The 18,407-nt window shown below is 41.5% G+C and overlaps 2 protein-coding genes across 6 annotated transcripts in view; one reads left to right on the top strand and one right to left on the bottom strand.

The window, feature by feature from the left end:
- The first annotated feature begins 68 nt into the window (after nt 1-68).
- Cct8 (chaperonin containing TCP1 subunit 8) lies at nt 69-12,518 on the top strand. Its single transcript, XM_021185644.1, has 15 exons — nt 69-213; nt 1,420-1,510; nt 2,101-2,180; nt 4,666-4,815; nt 5,468-5,648; nt 5,753-5,814; nt 7,185-7,322; nt 8,521-8,699; nt 9,551-9,617; nt 9,696-9,783; nt 9,865-9,980; nt 10,294-10,365; nt 10,462-10,626; nt 10,884-11,003; nt 11,736-12,518. Exons 1-15 carry the CDS (start codon nt 154-156, stop codon nt 11,811-11,813), a joined length of 1,647 nt encoding a protein of 548 aa, XP_021041303.1. The 5' UTR covers nt 69-153; the 3' UTR covers nt 11,814-12,518.
- The window catches only part of Usp16 (ubiquitin specific peptidase 16), a 31,351-nt gene continuing 25,277 nt past the window's right edge, over nt 12,334-18,407 (bottom strand). For all 5 annotated transcript variants that reach the window (XM_021185640.2, XM_029470395.1, XM_029470394.1 and 2 more), the window contains 5 exons: nt 16,700-17,366; nt 15,045-15,139; nt 14,197-14,283; nt 12,839-12,995; nt 12,334-12,741 (listed from right to left, as the gene is read on the bottom strand). In XM_021185640.2, the coding sequence (XP_021041299.1) occupies nt 12,617-12,741; nt 12,839-12,995; nt 14,197-14,283; nt 15,045-15,139; nt 16,700-17,366 (1,131 nt within the window). In that variant the 3' untranslated portion in view covers nt 12,334-12,616. The remainder of the gene's footprint in view (nt 12,742-12,838; nt 12,996-14,196; nt 14,284-15,044; nt 15,140-16,699; nt 17,367-18,407) is intronic.

Raw genomic sequence — 18,407 nt, 5'->3', positions numbered from 1 at the left:
CTTCAGAGACGCTGCAGGTTGAAGGGGCGGGGCGACCTGACGTAGGGGGACGTGAGGCGGCGCCGAGGCCCGTTCCCAGCAGGCAGTGCGCGGCGCCCCTTGCTTCCTCGGCGTCTCGGAGCGAGCGCGTGAGCGGTGGACTGCGGCCGAGCCATGGCGCTTCACGTCCCCAAGGCCCCGGGCTTTGCCCAGATGCTCAAGGATGGAGCCAAAGTAGGTGGCGTGGAGGGACTGCGCGGTGGAAGGGCGGGTCTGCGCCTGTGGCGACCGCGACAGGCCTGCGGGCGGGCGGCCGCGATCGGGATGGAGAAGGTTCTAGAAAGGGAAGCGTGCTCTGGATGCCGGCTCGCTGGAACCGGTGGGCATCTCTGTTATTCCCCCGGTGGCTTCGGGTTTGCAACCCGGCTCCCCACGCCCTTGTCTGCGGAATGGAGCCCACGGGCGCCGCCCTTAACGCGAGCTGGCGATGCGTTAATGAAGTTGGACGGGATTGGTAACGGGTGGTTGGAGGGCCGGGGATTGTAGGATGGAGATGACACGAGTCCGGCATGGTCACTCCTGGGCCTGCCCTTGATTGCTTCCTTCCAGACACGTCCGATCCCCACTGTTCTACTGAAAACTCTCCTCTGGACGTTCTGTTTCCTTTACCTTTTCTGAATTGAGGAGACCGAGCCGAAGGCTGTTAACTGTCTTTTCACTCTTGACTGTCCGATGTCGTAGCCTACAGGATAAGTGAAGCCCCACCCCAGATCGAATAGTGTTATTATCCCTTAGGCCGTAGTTTGAGGAGTGATTTTTATTTTTTTAAAGCGGTCACATTGCTTATGGAGCGATTTGTCCTGAGTTCCCCAAGCTGCCAGATAACGTTTGTTTTGTCTTTCATATTTCTACAACTTGTAGAAATAGCGGATCCTTAGCAGTACAGAGAGGTGGTGTCTCCTCTGTAGTGATAACTGGCATACTGAATGGACGTCAGGGCTTAATGTAAGTTAGTAAGTTCTGCAAATGACACTGTTAACCTTTGGAGGGGTGGCCATAGCTTCCAGTTTCCATCTTTTCCTCCATCACTCTGACTGAGGAAATGATACATTTAAAGGATTTCTGTCACAGGCTAGCACTTCAGCACAGAGATACTTTTTGTAAGTCGGTACTGATGGAGACTATAGTGAAGACAAGGTTTTTTTTTTAAGTACTCCCTGTCCCCCACATTTAGGTAAAAAGCTAGTACTAGTAGCTGTTAATTATCCCATTAGTTTACAGATAGGAAAGAGAGCCAGGCCCAGTGCGGGGAAACTGAGGCTGTCTGATGACTGCCTGTGTGATCCTGGCAGTTTCTTAGAAGCATAACCAACAGAGGTATCCTGCAAAAGAAAACTATTAACTTGGATATCATGCCTAAGCAGACATTTTCTTTTTCAGCATTTCTCGGGATTAGAAGAGGCTGTGTATAGAAATATACAGGCCTGCAAGGAGCTTGCTCAGACTACTCGCACAGCATACGGACCAAATGGTAATGACCAAGTTCAAAGTTGAGGCTGTGTGGTGTGACTGTTCGCTACCTCATTTTGTCTTGAGGGTGTTAGTGTAGAGAGCGGGCCTCACGTGTTTTATGGTCCGTGGCATTGATGTGCCTCTCACTTTAAGTCAGAAATCCAGCTTTCTGGGAAAAGAGAAATTAGAAATGATGCTGTTATCCTGTTAGGTCCTAGGGAGGGAAGTTCAGCATCCTCACTAGTGGCACAGTGTTATTGTGGAAAGGCCCAGCAGTCTGCAGAAAACAGCACAGCATCAGGAAACTTCCTTCCCTTTAACCACCAGTTGAATTAGAGATACACACAAAGAGATTACGGATGAAACCAAATGTCTTTCTAAGCACATTGTTTTTAGTGTTAATTCCTATTTATTGAGCACTTCTTACATGCTAAGCATGTGGGTGTTTAGTCAGGGGAACCCCATGGGGCTATGATGCTGATCTAAATAGATAGTGTGTTCCAGGGGTTAAACGTCAGTATGGCTTCTTGCCCATATTTTCCTGGGTTGTTTGGGAGAATATTTGATTAATAATGGAATCTTTTTTTTTTCTTTGCAACTACTTTTAAGGAATGAATAAAATGGTCATCAATCGCCTGGAGAAGTTGTTTGTGACAAATGACGCAGCGACTATTTTAAGAGAGCTAGAAGTAAGTTTTGTTTCAAAACCATCAAAAACCCATGACTCTAACATAGGTGAAACTGTATTCAATCTAGATGATGAAAGGCTGTTTCTTCCTCCAGTTTATTGTGAAGATTTATTTAAGTGACCTTTCTAGGTTTACCATTTGGCTACTCAAACTCTTAAATTGTCTGTGTGTGGGTGGGTGTGGAGTATCTCTCTGATGATGATCAGATGTATGATTCTATAGATTGATTCTAATGTGAATTCTCCAGCAGTATAAAAAGAGCTGGTAAATATTGATGCTTTGTCTTACATAACCGTTTGGCATTTTCCTTTTTTCCCTGAAGTTTTGTTGTCCAAGAGGGTGTGGAATAGATACTTAGAGCAGGGTAAGAGGCTGTGATGCTCATCTCTTGCTCCATTAGACCTGTGGTTTAGTATTGGAGGAGGGGGGTAAATATGTGTTTTAAAGAAAATGAGAAAAATTCACATTTCTCTAACAGCTTAAAGAATATGCTAAGGAAAAATTTACCTTCACGAATATTTGTGGAGGAATTTTTCGTGGTAAATGAAATGAGGAGGACTGGAGTTGAGTGCAGACTGCTCTTGGTCAGTCCCCAGCACCCACGTCAGGCAGTCTACACACAACATGGAATACTAGTTCAGAGGGACCCGCCACCCCCTTACAGTCTCTAGGCACCTATTCACACATAGCCACACACAGACACACACACAAATAAAAATGACCCTTCAGAAGAACAGAGCTGTGGTGTTGACTTAGAGGGTGACTTAGTCTTTGATGTATAAATGTGGCCTGGGGAGATAGCTCAGTGATACAGCTCTTGCCTAATAAGCACAAAGCCCTAGGTTCTGTCCCCATTGTCCCCATTGCTGAAAATTTAAAATGAACAGTGTCTAAAATTAATTCCTAAGAATTGAGAATTTTGTGGCTTTTTAAAAATACTTTGAAGCTTGGGTGTAGGTGCCTGTCTAGGCTTTGATTGCCAATGCTGTATAAACCTGTATAAAAGTGTGGTGGCTTCTGCATGTGGTCAGCACTCAGGAGATGGAGGGGGCAAAAGGATCCGAAGTTCAAAGTCATCCTCGGCTAGAGTCTGACTGCGTGTACTATCTCAGAGAGAGAGTCTGACTGCGTGTGCTAGCTCAGAGAGAGAGTCTGACTGCGTGTACTATCTCAGAGAGAGNCTCAGAGAGAGAGTCTGACTGCGTGTACTATCTCAGAGAGAGAGAGAGAGTCTGACTGTGTGTGCTATCTCAGAGAGAGAGTCTGACTGCGTGTGCTAGCTCAGAGAGAGAGTCTGACTGCGTGTACTATCTCAGAGAGAGAGTCTGACTGTGTGTGCTAGCTCAGAGAGAGAGTCTGACTGCGTGTACTATCTCAGAGAGAGAGTCTGACTGCGTGTACTATCTCAGAGAGAGTCTGACTGCGTGTACTATCTCAGAGAGAGAGTCTGACTGCGTGTGCTATCTCAGAGAGAGAGAGTCTGACTGCGTGTGCTAGCTCAGAGAGAGAGTCTGACTGCGTGTGCTAGCTCAGAAAGAGAGTTTGACTGCGTGTGCTAGCTCAGAGAGAGAGTCTGACTGCGTGTGCTAGCTCAGAGAGTCTGACTGCGTGTACTATCTCAGAGAGAGAAAAGAAAAGGGGAGTCATGGGTTCCTCAAACAAGAGCATGTTTAGAAATATAAGTGGTACTAAAACTGCCTCTGTTTTATTTTTTGTAAAACCTTTGGTTTGTTTTTGAGACAGGGTCTCTGTGTTCAGGATGTCATGGGCTGGCTCTGTAGACCAGGCTGGCTTGGAACTCCAGATCCCCTCCTGTCTGTGCCTCCTGAATGCTGTAATTAAAGGTGTGCACCAACAGGCCTGACAAAACATTGTTTAACTGTTAAAAAGCCAATATATGGAGAAAATTGGCAACATAGTGTATCAGACATGAAGTGGGGGTGGGGTGAGAATAAGGGGTGATGCTAGAGTTTTTTGTTTTATTTTGTTTGTAGCTGTCTTCAGACACACCAGAAGAGAGTGTCAGATCTCATTATGGATGGTTGTGAGCCACCATGTGGTTGCTGGGATTTGAATTCAGGACCTTCAAAAGAGTAGTCGATGCTCTTAACTGCTGAGCCATCTCTCCAGCCCAATGCTAGAGTTTTATGCCAAGTGGATAAGATGATAGTTGATAGTGTGTCACCACACCAACTTCTCTTCTAAAGTCTTAAAGTTGCTGAGTTTAACAGTTGCAAATACTTTATTTTCTAAGTTAGGTATAATTGTGGCACTTTTGTGGCACTGTGTGTAATGCATGGCTGTCAGACACGTGCTTTGAAATGATTTCATTTGTACTGGTGAGTTTGTGCTGACAAACATAGTTCAACATACTTGAAGCTGTGGAACGAACTGGTCAGGTGGCTTTTGCCTGCCATCAAGGAACTTGCTGACTTCATGTTGCTGCAAGTACAAGTCTCTTTCACTTGCTAACCCTTTGTATCAGGTGCAACATCCTGCTGCAAAGATGATAGTGATGGCCTCTCATATGCAAGAACAAGAGGTTGGTGATGGCACAAACTTCGTTCTGGTATTCGCTGGGGCTCTTCTAGAACTGGCTGAAGAACTTCTGAGGATTGGCCTGTCCGTATCAGAGGCAAGTATTCATATTGTACTTTAATTGTATTTGAGTACTTGTGTGGTTTTGCTTAAAGCTTAAAATTCAGGACTAGATGGGTAACAGCTCTCGGGGGCAAGCACAGGGACCCGAGTAGTACTCAGTTACACCTGTGATCCCACACGGAGGAGTGAAGCCGGGAGCATCACTGGAACCTGCTGACCAGATTGAGAGTCTGTCTAAAGGGAGTCTGTCAGACAGAGCAGGACCCCTGAGAGCCACTGTACATGTGCATGCCTGGACAGTCATAAGGGCTTACAGTCTGTTCCAATATGTGTACTTTTACCATATACAAGTAAATGATTTTAAAATAAACTTTAAATCTACTAGTAATAACATTGAGTAGTTTCCATTTTAGGCATTGGCCATATGCTTCATGTGAATTTGTCCTCAAAAGATTCCTATTGCTAAGTGTTCTTAAAGCCAAGGTCCTCTGAGTGATAGGTGTTAGAGGAAGGGCTGGCATTTGTGTTGTCATCAGAGCTGTGTGGTCCATAGCTATTGGCTCTGCATGCATTTCTGCAAGCACTTGCCATCTTAGGTTGAAAATCCCCACACTTGTTGGATTACCAGAGTAAGTCATGTCAAAAGTATGTCTACTAAAACAACTTTTTTTTTAATCACGGTTTAGGTAATATCGGGGTATGAAATAGCTTGCAAAAAAGCTCATGAGATCCTTCCTGAGTTGGTATGTTGCTCTGCCAAAAACCTTCGAGATGTTGATGAAGTGTCCTCTCTGCTTCGAACCTCCATCATGAGTAAGCAGTACGGCAGTGAGACATTTTTGGCCAAGCTTATTGCTCAGGCTTGTGGTGAGTAATAATCGGTAACAAAAAATAATCCAAACTGCGCTGATCTAATGTCACTGAGATGTCTTCTCTGTGATCTAAAAAAATACGTTTTATTTCTTTGACAGTATCTATCTTTCCCGATTCTGGCAATTTCAATGTTGATAACATCAGAGTATGTAAGATTCTGGTAAGTTTCAAAAAATATATTACCATATCCAACTAGATCTTAGAAGGGGATGTTGTTCTGCAGTCGTGGGGCTTTGACCCAGAGCCTGAGCATGCTGGGAAAGCCCTCTGCCATGAAGGCACATTCCCATTCCAAGATCAGTTACTTTGCCTGGTCCCCTGCTTCAAAGTTGTTCTGCTCTTTTCTTAAGACTTAATTGATGTCCAGTCTTTTGCCTGCGATCTGTCTTTGTGTCATGTGCATACAGTTGCATGGAGGCCAGGAGAGGCCATCGGGTCTCCTGGGCCTGGAGGTACAGATGGTTCTGACTTACCTTTTCAGTGCTGGAATCAAATCTGGTTCCTCCGGAAGAGCATGCAGTCCTTAAACACTGAGCCATCTGTACGCCCATAAATTCTACCCTATGTTTTAGATTTAGTGCTTCTGTCTTAAAGCTATTTTGTTGGTCATTCATAATTAATTCTGCTACTGCTATGAATAATAATGTAAATATCTGATAGGTAACACCCCAGGGAGTTGTGACCCACAGATTGAGAACTGCTGTTGCTCTCTGTTAAAGTATATTTTTTGTGAAGTCATCTTTTCCCAATACATAGAGGTTACAGTAATGTAAAAGAATGGAGCCAGAGATGGCTCACCTTTGAAACCATCTTTTTCTATTCATTCTGTAGTATTAGCAATTCCACTTAGTATAGTAGTGCCAAGTGCTTGGTGATCAGGCAAATAAATGACTTGATTGCTGTCTACCTTTGCTTTTCCCAGCATGCTGAAGCGCTTTCCTTCCACAGTAGTGCTTCCAGCCGTGAGAATGGTTGGTTATGCCTACCTCCTGATCATCGCAGCCTTGCTGTACAACTTTAGTTTAAAATTTAATGACAGTGTTGCTGGGTTGCCAGTCTTAGTACTTTGGCTCTTTTCCCACCCTTTCTTTCCCCCGCTTTCACCCCATCACTAGATAGGAAAGAAAGGAGGAGATTCTTGAATCTAATTTCTTCTTTGCTTGTAGCTGCTCTTTGCTACTTTGTGGGATCTCCCCCTGCTTCACTCCCTCACTAGATAGGATAGAAGGGAGAGATAAATAGAGATCCTTGAATTTAAACTTCTTCTTGTTTCTTCTTTGAGCACATCTGTTAACAAACTACAGCCAACCTCCTATATTGGGGGTCTCTCTCTCGCTCACTCTAGCTTTTATATACCCTCTGAAAAGTTCCCAGAATTCAGAGCATCACACAGTCGCAGAAGTTGCAGAAGCTATCTGCAGCTGGCAAAACCATGCCCCAACACCTGGGATGAAACAAAAGTATAGAATATTTCTTTGTTCCTTAACCCAAATTTACTGATTTCTCACTACACTGAATTTGGCTCCTTAGGGCTCTGGTGTTTATTCATCCTCAGTATTACATGGCATGGTTTTTAAGAAGGAAACTGAAGGTGATGTGACATCTGTCAAAGATGCAAAAATAGCTGTGTACTCTTGTCCGTTTGATGGCATGATAACAGAGACAAAGGTATGTGACTTGAAAAGGACATTTGGGTTGCTTTTTCCATTAATGTTTATTTGGGGTGTGGGGTTTGCTCTTAAGCAAACTGAAGATTACAGAATTGTTTGTTCAGACCATGAATATTTGCTTGAGCTACTAAATTCTAAACTAAAACCACTTAGTGGTGGCAGTATTTTTATTCTTTGTTTTTTTTCAAGACGGTTTCTTTGTAGCCCTGGCTGTCCTAGAACTCACTCTGTAGACCAGGCTGACCTCGAACTCAAATCCACCTGCCTCTGCCTCCCAAGTGCTGGGATTAAAGGCATGTGCCACCATGCCCGGCAGTGTTTTTATTCCTTTTTTTTTATTATTATTATTACATCTTTTCCTCAATTACATTTCCAATGCTATCCCAAAAGTCCCCCATATCCTCCCCCCTACTTCCCTACCCACCCGTTCCCATTTTTTTTTGGCCCTGGCGTTCCCCTGTACTGGGGCATATAAAGTTTGCATGTCCAATTGGCCTCTCTTTCCAGTGATGACCGACTAGGCCATCTTTTGATACATATGCAGCTAGAGTCAAGAGCTCCGGGGTACTGGTTAGTTCATAAGTATTTTTATTCTTAATTGTAGCTCTTTGTTAATACTCTGAGCATCTTGTATGCTCATGGTATGGCTTTTTGTGAATGTTGACATTCTCTTATACTCTTAAGAATGCTAATCAATTTGAACATAAATCAGTCTTTAAAACTACATGTTTTAGATTCATCAGTAGTTAGATTCATGGCAAATAATCTTGGCAGATTCCAGTTGTTGGTTTTACAGACTTGAGGGGTTGTGTGGCCATGCTTCAGGGAAGATGTGAGGATTGTTTTGCTGATGATCACTGTATTTGAATATATATATATATATATATATATATATATATATATATATATATATATATATATGCCTGACATTTCTAAAGGAAGTCTGTCCCTGTCACATTGAAAATACATTTGCTTTGAGACCTGAGAGTGTAGGGAGTGAAGGTCTTCATTTTATACACTTTATAATTTTATACATGAGGAGCTTTTAACAAGTACATGTATTTTGCTTCATAATAAAACACATATTTTCATGTTTTCTCTCAGATCTTTAAATTATTGGGCAAAACATTATCTTACAACTTTGAACATCAAAACTGTGACAGGTTTGAAAGGGAAGGATGTGGCTTGTTTTCCAGGGGACCGTGCTGATTAAGACTGCTGAGGAGCTGATGAACTTCAGTAAGGGAGAGGAGAATCTCATGGATGCTCAGGTGAAGGCCATTGCAGGCACCGGTGCAAATGTCATAGTAACAGGCGGCAAAGTGGCGGACATGGCTCTTCATTATGCTAACAAGTACAATATCATGTTGGTGAGGTAAGAGCTACTTTCAGTAAACTGAGAACAATTGATAAAGGGAAAATGAAGATCAAACAGCAAAAGGATTTATATAGGAGGGAGAAGTGAACTTTACATAAGCAGTAGGGTCCAAGGAGCAGTGAGGAGATGTTACTTGAGCAAGGAGGAGAACGCATTCTGGGCAAAAGGAATAGCTTAAGGGTTAAGATGTAAACTTAATGAACTGCTTATCAGCTATAATATGGATCAAGAAAAATGCTTTTCACTGAGGAAATCGCTTGGGGCACGTTATACCATCTAGCAGCCAATCAGATAGACACAGTAATATCCCTGCTCTTCCTTACAGATGGTGCAGTTGCACCTGTATCCTAGGTTTGAAATCTATCAGGCTACACCTTAATTTGTAGAATAATGCTGTAAATGTGTGCTTAATTTGTCTAAGACGGATTCTTGCTCTGTAGCCCTGGCTGGCCTGGAATTCACTGTGTAAATTCAGTTCCGCCTGTGTCTCCTCCCAAGTGCTGAGACTAAAAGCCTGTGCTGTTGCACTGACCTCAGTTCTTTATCTGTAGATGGCATGCACTTCAGATGCCATAGGCATTGCTGGCTAGTTTGTTACTTTCACAAAGTCAGGAATCAGCTTCTTGGCTTCCTAATTCAGTGCAATAAAAACATGATCACTTTGAATAAGGTGAAAGCAGTATTATTTCCTTGGCTGGCCATGTAGACTAGCCTGGCCTATGAGATCTGCTGGTCTGTGGCTGCTTGGATTAAAGGTGTATGTGGCCTTGTCTGGCTTATTTGCTATTTATTCTCTACATTTTATGTTATTATGACTAAATCAAATTTTTCATTTTTTCTTTTTGAAGACTGAACTCAAAGTGGGATCTCAGACGACTCTGTAAAACAGTTGGTGCCACAGCTCTTCCAAAATTGGTATGTATTTTGGAAAACAAAAGATGGGTGAGTACATTTGAATTTTTACTACAAGGATCTTTTTTTTTTTTTTTGTAGACTCCTCCCGTCCAAGAAGAAATGGGACATTGTGACAGTGTTTACCTCTCAGAAGTTGGAGATACACAGGTGGTTGTTTTTAAGCATGGTATGTAGTAATGGTAAGGTGTGCTTTATACAGTTAGGGATTTGTTTTCTCTGATTTAATCCACAAATTATTTATTGGCAGAAAAAGAAGATGGTGCCATATCTACTATAGTTCTTCGAGGTTCTACAGACAATCTGATGGATGATATAGAAAGGGCAGTAGATGATGGAGTTAATACTTTCAAAGTTCTCACAAGGGTCAGTATTTGCAATTTCAGAAACTTGTGATTTCTTGAAACTCAAACATGAGAACATCAAGATAGGTGGTTCTAACAACCTGTCAGCTGCTAAGGAATGTTACCTTCACAAACGATTGCACAGACTACACAGTAACAAGGCTGTTCCAGAGTGTGTTCCAGACGGTCTACCATTGCTGCAGCACGTGCGGCCATGCTGTACTAGTGGGTTCCTAGTCTCCAGGTTGGAAAGGTTGATGTAGTCACTGCATTTCAGTACGTTTTGCATAATGGTGCCTACTGAAAAATAAATATTCCACTTTGTTTTTAAATAGGATAAGCGTCTTGTACCTGGAGGTGGAGCTACCGAAATTGAATTGGCTAAACAAATCACATCATATGGAGAGGTATAAGTCTTTTCTATAGAAATTGCCTTTCTGACCTTTTTTTTTTTTTAAGAGTATTAAAAAAAGCATTGACTTGACAAACAAATTTTGTTTTAGACGTGTCCTGGGCTTGAACAGTATGCTATTAAGAAGTTTGCTGAAGCGTTTGAAGCAATTCCACGGGCACTGGCAGAAAATTCTGGCGTGAAGGCCAATGAAGTTATCTCTAAACTTTATTCCGTACACCAAGAAGGAAACAAAAATGTGGGGTTGGATATCGAGGTATTTGTTAAGATTTGACTTTTTTTGTGACTATATAAAGAAATACACTATGTGTAACGGGGAACTGGTGCAAGATAGAGGTTTGATTTTTACAAGTAGCTCTTGTAATTGATATTTACTTAATCTGATAGAGGAAATTTTAGTTTTATTGACAGCTTTGGAGTGAGGGTATATTTCGGTTATCATTTAGGAGCCTTGTAAGTTTTTCACGTTGAGTATAAGCTTTCACGAGTAAGAAATTAATTTTGTTTTCACAGGCTGAAGTCCCTGCTGTAAAGGATATGTTAGAAGCCAGTATTTTAGATACTTACTTGGGAAAATACTGGGCTATTAAATTGGCCACTAATGCTGCAGTCACTGTACTAAGAGTGGATCAGGTGAGTGAAAATGAAACTGTAATCTTTACAAAGTGGTGGCCCATGGGACGCAGACAAGCACACTTCTTTAATCCCAGCATCAGGAGGTGAAAGCAAGCAGATCTGAGTGCCAAGCCATCCTGCTCCACAGAGCAAGACCTTGGCTTAAAAATGAGTTGTCTTTTCAGGCTAGGGAAGGTGGCTCAGATAGGAGTGCTTACCCTAAAAGCCTGAGGACCAGAGCCGCAGGCACGGTGGCACATCTGTAACCTCACTGCTTGGCCTAGAAGGGCTAGAGGCAGGCAAATCCCAGGACAGTACAGTCATAACATGGCACTCCTGATTGTAGTATCTGTTCACCCTCACATCTGGCTCAAATTAAATTTTAAAACTTTCGGCAGTTTTAAATTAGCCGAGACCATTTAGACATGGGGGATGAGGGCTTGGGAGAGTGTAAGTTTAATGTGGTATGAATATAGGCTACAAAAGGGAAGTGCAGACGGTAAAGCCCTGAGGCTCATTTATTATAAGCACTGTCAGTAAGTATGAAGTCCCTAATTGTTTCTGGAGGTGGTATGTTAGTTTCTCTGCTTTGCTGAAGTATAGCTTAAGACAGTAGGAATGTCCTTTGATTATATTGAGATGAAGACTGTTGATAAAGTAGTTCACACACACACACACACACACGGTTTGTGGTTCTTAACCTCCACAGGTAGAAGTTTAATGTACTTACCATGGGTTTCTGTTATTTAGATCATCATGGCAAAACCAGCTGGTGGGCCCAAACCTCCAAGTGGGAAGAAGGACTGGGACGACGACCAGAATGACTGAGGAACTTGTCATAGGTTAAGAGTTGTGTTTGTAGAGTAGAACTTGCCCAGTGTTTTATTTTTCTTATTTGTGTTTGTACTCTGCTGGGTGGTACAATAAATGTGTTACTGTTATGGCCGTCTGTTTAATCACTCACATGACTGTTCTCATTGTATATTTGGCTTGCTACAACCACCACACCATGTCTATGTTTGGGAAAGACACTTCTAGTCTGTTATTTATCTCATTTCCAAAGTTGTTCCCCCCAATCCCATGGCCTTGAAAATCTTTAAGCTCCAGTGACCTGATACACTGGCTTCTAAATGTTTGTTTATCCCATAGCAAACAAACAAAAAAAAGTTCAGACAGTGTCCTAATATAAGGCTTTTCAATAGTGGCTGGGCCAGAGTTTATGTGCACACACTGACACCAAGATTTCACATTGCTTCCAGTCAATCTTAATCTCAGCACTAGAATAGTGAGACATGGTGTTGCCAGTAGTGGATACAGTAAATAACAACTTAAAGTCTAATAAAACATGTTTTGGGAATATCAGTTTATTGATGTGTCAAGAACTACCACCCAGTCAGATTAAGCACAGAACTTAGTTATTCAAATCCTTCCTAGAGTTGAAGCTAGAAGGAATAAAAACCAGTATGCTAATACAAAACCGCTGTAAATTATTTTGCCTGTATTTAAATAAATAAACATGATTTTTTTCTGTCATTTACTTAGATGAACATAATTTATAGTTTAACTTTTTATTGTTATAATAGCCAGTATAAAAGCCATAGGTGTATTTCCAGAGAAAGCACTTTTTGTTATTACAGTATTCTCTCATAAAATAGGAGATATGCTTGTGAATTCAGTACTTTAGATATAGGCACAGCTTGTACATGTGTATCACTGATGTGAAACCACTGCCCTTTGGTTGATTCCATTTCACAATCTGTCAGGAAATACAAAAGGAAAGAGTCATCAGGCTTCTATTATTTTTTTGCTTTGGCATACTAGGTAAAATGTGTGGATTATCCAAGATAGCTTACCTTGTGGAATGTCACCATGAAGAACAAGATTGGAGAGATGACAGCTTGCAGTTCTCTCCTTTGCATAGGCAGTGTAATGCCCTGACCTCATAGTACCACTGTGTTCAACAACTCCATACAAGGAATACAGCACTCGTGTACTTTCTTCAGCAACATTCTTAAAAACATAATCCAGGGTTATTGTCCCATTTACACACATGTCCTTGGAAAGACATGTTCACATCTTGTCACACCACCTGTCTGTCCTAGCCCACAGAGATAATTTCACCTTTATCAAAGTTGAATTTGATTTTATGGTGCAAAAACTAGGTCATGAACCACGTAATACCACGGTTAAATGACGTAGGTATTAACTCAATTTGCCAGTTAAAGGCCTCAAGAAAATTCTAGAGTACCTTTATATCTTGGCCAACCTGGTTCTGCCACCAATATAAACCTTGTTTTTTTTTTGGTTTTTTTTTTTNTTTNTTTNTTTTTNTTTTTCGAGACAGGGTTTCTCTGTGTAGTCCTGGCTGTCCTGGAACTCACTTTGTAGACCAGGCTGGCCTCGAACTCAGAAATCCGCCTGCCTCTGCCTCCCGAGTGCTGGGATTAAAGGCGTACGCCACCACGCCCGGCTCCAATATAAACCTTGTAAGGCTAACATTTGTAAGGCTATGTTCCTACCCCGAGTTAAGGCTGCTTAAGACCATAGGTATGACAGCTCTTGTAAAAACTGCATTCCCTCAAGCAGGGACTTCTTTCCTTTGTGCTCTAATTATCACTGTGCCTCCATATTCTTTGCCTTGACAAGTCCTACATTGCCCCAGAGAGGTATGTGCACTGGTGATTTGCCTGGGTTTCCAGTGCCATTCCTTTTCAGCCATAAGAGACTGGGTTTTGAAATCTTAACCCATTCTGTGGTGCTCTTTTCCTCTCTCCAACTATTCTGTGCTCTTCAATCTCAACTATCGCTGGGCGTGGTGGTGCACACCTTTAATCCCAGCGTTTGGGAAGCAGAGGCAGGGAGTTCGAGGCCAGCCTGGTCTACAAAGTGAGTTCCAGGACAGCCAGAGCTATACAGAGAGACCCTGCCTCGAAAAAAACAAAAAACAACAACAAAAAAAAACCAATAGTTGCCTTGGTCATGGTGTCTGTTCACAGCAGCAAAACCCTAACTAAATTTAACCAAAGGTATAATAACCAAAGTCCCCCTCTATAAAATATTTCTTACCAATCACTTTTATCATTGAGCTGCATCCCAGCCCTTCTAAAATAATATCAATTTCATATTTAATGTGAAATATCAGACGAGTATTTGATAGGTCATGATTTCTCTTAAACAATTTCCTTTAAAAAAAAAAACCACTTTTACCTACCTTACATTTAAGGGTACAAAAAGGAGCCAAATCTAAGATTTCTGGAAACTTTATGTGTTTGTTAACTTTGCGAAGGTTAAAACCAGCCTAAAAAAAAAAAGAAGAAGGATGACAGACTGAGTTCTTTTCCTGGAAAAGCTATACGGATTGTCCCTTCTAATGCCCAAAGAACTCCCAACACATGTAGCCCCAGTCACCTTTCTATAGAGACTTTTTCCTTGTCTTGTTTCTGGCTAGTTTAGATTTTTCTTTAAGTACCTCACATTACCAAAAAGTGCTCTGGTGAGATTTCCCTGATTCTGCCTTAGTCACCCCAAATACCAGATTAGGTCAGAGATTTTTGAGTTCCTAAAATTCAGCAATAGCAGAATATTTTTCTTAAGTCACAATAGTCTAACCATGCTTACACAAGTGCCAGTAAGACCCAACCAATTGGTCAAGCCAATACTTGACCATTAAGAGGAAAAATGTCTATAAAATCCTGGAGAATTTCCAAGTTGTAGTAATATATCAAATCTTCCAGAAAAGATGATCCAGTCACAAAATTATGAAAATTTAATATATTCTTTTTATCAAGCCACTAAAAAATTAAGATATACCACATACACATTTTAGCAGTAAACTGGTGTTTTTCTAATCTAAAGTTAAACTTTGAATAAGATACTACAAATCATACGCTCTAGAAACCAGGACTGTCTACATTTCTCCACTTTGACAAACTTAATATATTTTCTCTTCTAAATTTCCCATTTTTTTTTGAAATTAGAATTAAGACAAGGCAGAAACAAATTCAGAAGAGACTAAAGTAGGGGTTGCATACGTAAGCTAATTTGGGGTTCTGAGGGTACCTGCTGGAATCGCTTTAAGTGCAGAGTGAGGACAGGAGGCGCGAGGGAGACCAGCATCTGCTTCTTGGCATTGGTGTAAACATGTCTCCTGTCACCTGCAAACATTCAGTCTGTTAGAGAAGGACGACCTAAAGCCCAAAGCCAGGAGTAACAAACCAGCAGACTGTGGTGATATTTGTGTCCTTAATAACCAAGAGGCAAAAATCAAGGACATTTTCTCAGTATAAATTGAAAAATGTCCATAACACATGACAAATGTAAGCAGCACATTTAATTAGGGTTGGCAGTTAAGTGTTCCATATCAAATTATTTATAAAAACCTATAGAATGTTTTTGAGGCTGTGACGGGCACATGCTCGCACATGCCTGTAATCCCAGTGTTTAAGAGGTAGAGGCATAGGGTGGCAACTTTGAGGACAGCATTTTTTAAAAAGGCTTTAAAGTACAACTCACTACCAAAATGTACAAAGTCCTAGGTTGAATTCCAGACACCAAAACATTTTACGGTATCCTTGAGAACTGTCACATCAGCAGGATGCCTGGAGGTACTTGGCATATCTCCCTCCATAAGAAATGACCACAATGTGAGGAAACTCAGTTTGCTCAGAGACTATCAGAAACAGTATTAGGCCTATGGATTTTGGCTTGCTTGCCATTGTCTGCTCCAAAATTAAATCCCTAAAAGCAACATTACTTATTCTTTATATTATTTTACGTGTAAAGAAATGACTTGGGACTGGTGAGATGGCTCAGTGGGTAAGAGCACCCGACTGCTCTTCCGAAGGTCCGGAGTTCAAATCCCAGCAACCACATGGTGGCTCACAACCATCTGTAACAAAGATCTGATGCCCTCTTCTGGTGTGTCTGAAGACAGCTACATTGTAATTACATATAATAAATAAATAAATCTTTAAAAAAAAAAAGTTAAAAAAAAAAAAAAAGAAAAGAAATGACTTTAGGGAGCTGGCAAGATGGCTCAGCGGTAAGAGCACTGACTGCTCTTCCAAAGTTTGAGTTCAAATCCCAGAACATGGTAGCTCACAACTACCCGAATTAGACCAGATGCCCTCTTCTGGCATGTCTGAAGACAGTTACAGTATACTTATGTATAATAATAAATAAATCTTGAAAGAAAAAGAGAGAAAGGAGGAAGGAAGGAAGGAAGGAAGGAAGGAAGGAAGGAAGGAAGGAAGGAAGGAAGGAAGGAAGAAAAAAGAAAAGAAAGAGAAAGGACTTTAGAATACTTCAACTGCAATGAAAATCTTCCACAGTCTGTGCCACCCCATTCCCTTTCAATCCCACTCAGTCAAGCATAAGGAATACAGGCGAGACTAGGGGACATGCACTGAAAACTTCCAGACTGCTTTCCTGGTGTTAAGGAGATGAGGGCCATCACAAATACTGACGAGGATGTGAGGATGCAGAGAATCAGTTACTGCCAGGATGTTATGACCGCATTCCAGTGGGAAATAGACCCATAGAAAGAGACCATGTTTTTTTTGTTCTTAGCGTACACTGCACTAGCCATGCTAATGCAGTTTTTTTTTCTCTTTACTAACTCAATTACAAGCCCAGATGTGATAATTCACAATTATTCTACCTGCAAAATATACACTTTAATATCAATTTTTACAACAAGAAAAATAACTAAATACCTTTTATATTTGCCTTTGGTCCATTACACTGCCGTCTTGTACACACTTCACAAAGCAGTTTATTGGCATCTTGAAGTTTCTCATTCCGGGTGAACTGATATAAACAATGTTGGATGGAACACTCATCAGAACTAAACGCTTCCCGGTTCGCGAGGGTACAGAAAGCAGTTTCTGGATCCTCGTTCATGACTTCATATACCTTGGATGCAGGAGAATGACTGTCATTCAGAATCTCTATATTTATTTCATCAGGATGAACAGCAGCATTCAAATTAAGGTTTTTTAAACCATTGATAATGTCTAGTTCTCCACTGGTCCTTTCTTCCAGGAAGGCACCATTTAACTTCCTAGGACATTCAGGAGCAGACGTCACAGTCCCCTGATCACTCTCGGTGTTCACACTTTTCACTTCTAGGTCCTCTGGGCATTCCTGCACATCAGGTGTGCTTTCTGTCACGTTCTCTTGGCCACCCAAATCCTTGTGGTTAACAGGCAGCCCTGTCTGTGCAACCTTCTCTTGAGAACCATGGTTGGAGTCGGTATCCACTTCCACTTCTCCCGAAAGTGCCGTGTCAGCTTCACATTCATTGTCTTCCGTGTAGTCAGTGGCGCTGAGCTCATTGAAGTGAAGATATCTTTCCTGAATTTTTTGTTGCCTTCGTTGGTTCTTAGTAAAGAGTACATACAAAGAGAGAGGAGAGGCAGAGCATGAGTGTACATACTGTATCAGATTGTGTTGGTTTTCAAACATCATTTCATAAGGAGTGTTCACTCTCAAATTCTGATTTTAAAAATTCCTTTACTATCAGAGTTCAAATAAATTAGGACAAAAAAATTCTTGCAATGAAATCAAGAATAATCACTATTTATTACATTGAACTACTGTGGAAATAGTAGTATGAGTTGTTACTTTACTGGGGACAGACACTGAGGGCTTCAAAGCCTATGCCATTCCCGGTGTGATTCCTCTGCTTGGTGGTGGTGCTGCACCTTTTAATCCCAGTACTCAGGAGGCAGAAGCAGGCAGATCTCTGTGAGTTCCAGGACAGCTATGGCTACATAGAGAAACCTTGTCTTGAAAAGCAAAAAGAGGTGAGCTCTGAGTTGTTCTGTTTGCCGTCTGGACTCACACCGTCTAGAAGTGTGAAACTTTTACATCCTTTGTTCATAGTTTATTGTCACAGTAATTAGAAACCAAGGCAGAAAGGTTTACCTACCAGTTGTAATTACTGATTATTAACAGGGGTCTCACTAAAACAGCCACAAAAGGACACACTCCAAGACTGCCTTGGCTAAAGGATAGATGAGAATTCTGGAAACAAAAAATTTTAACAAAGAAGCAAAGAAGCCACACGCCCAAGGCCAGTTAAAAATAAATCCCTACTAAATTCACATCTCTGCCTGTACAGACAGGGGCAAATAAGAACAAATTATATACAGGGTCTAGGGAAAGAGCTCAATTAAGAGTGTGGCTGCTTGGGCTGCAGAGATGGCTCAGCGGTTGAGAACACTGACTGGTCTTTCGAAGAGCAATTCCCAGCAACCACATGGTGGCTCACAACCATCTGTAATGGGGTCTGGTGCCATCTTCTGGAGTGTCTGAAGACAGTGACAGTGTACTTACACATAATAAAATAAATTTTTAGGAAGGAAGGAAGGAAGGAAGGAAGGAAGGAAAGAAGGAAGGAAGGAAGGAGAAGGGAAGGAG

The sequence above is a fragment of the Mus caroli genome, chromosome 16 (assembly GCF_900094665.2).
Source record: "Mus caroli chromosome 16, CAROLI_EIJ_v1.1, whole genome shotgun sequence".
Taxonomy (NCBI): Eukaryota; Metazoa; Chordata; class Mammalia; order Rodentia; family Muridae; genus Mus; species Mus caroli.
This window is presented reverse-complemented; position numbering and strand designations above follow the sequence as displayed.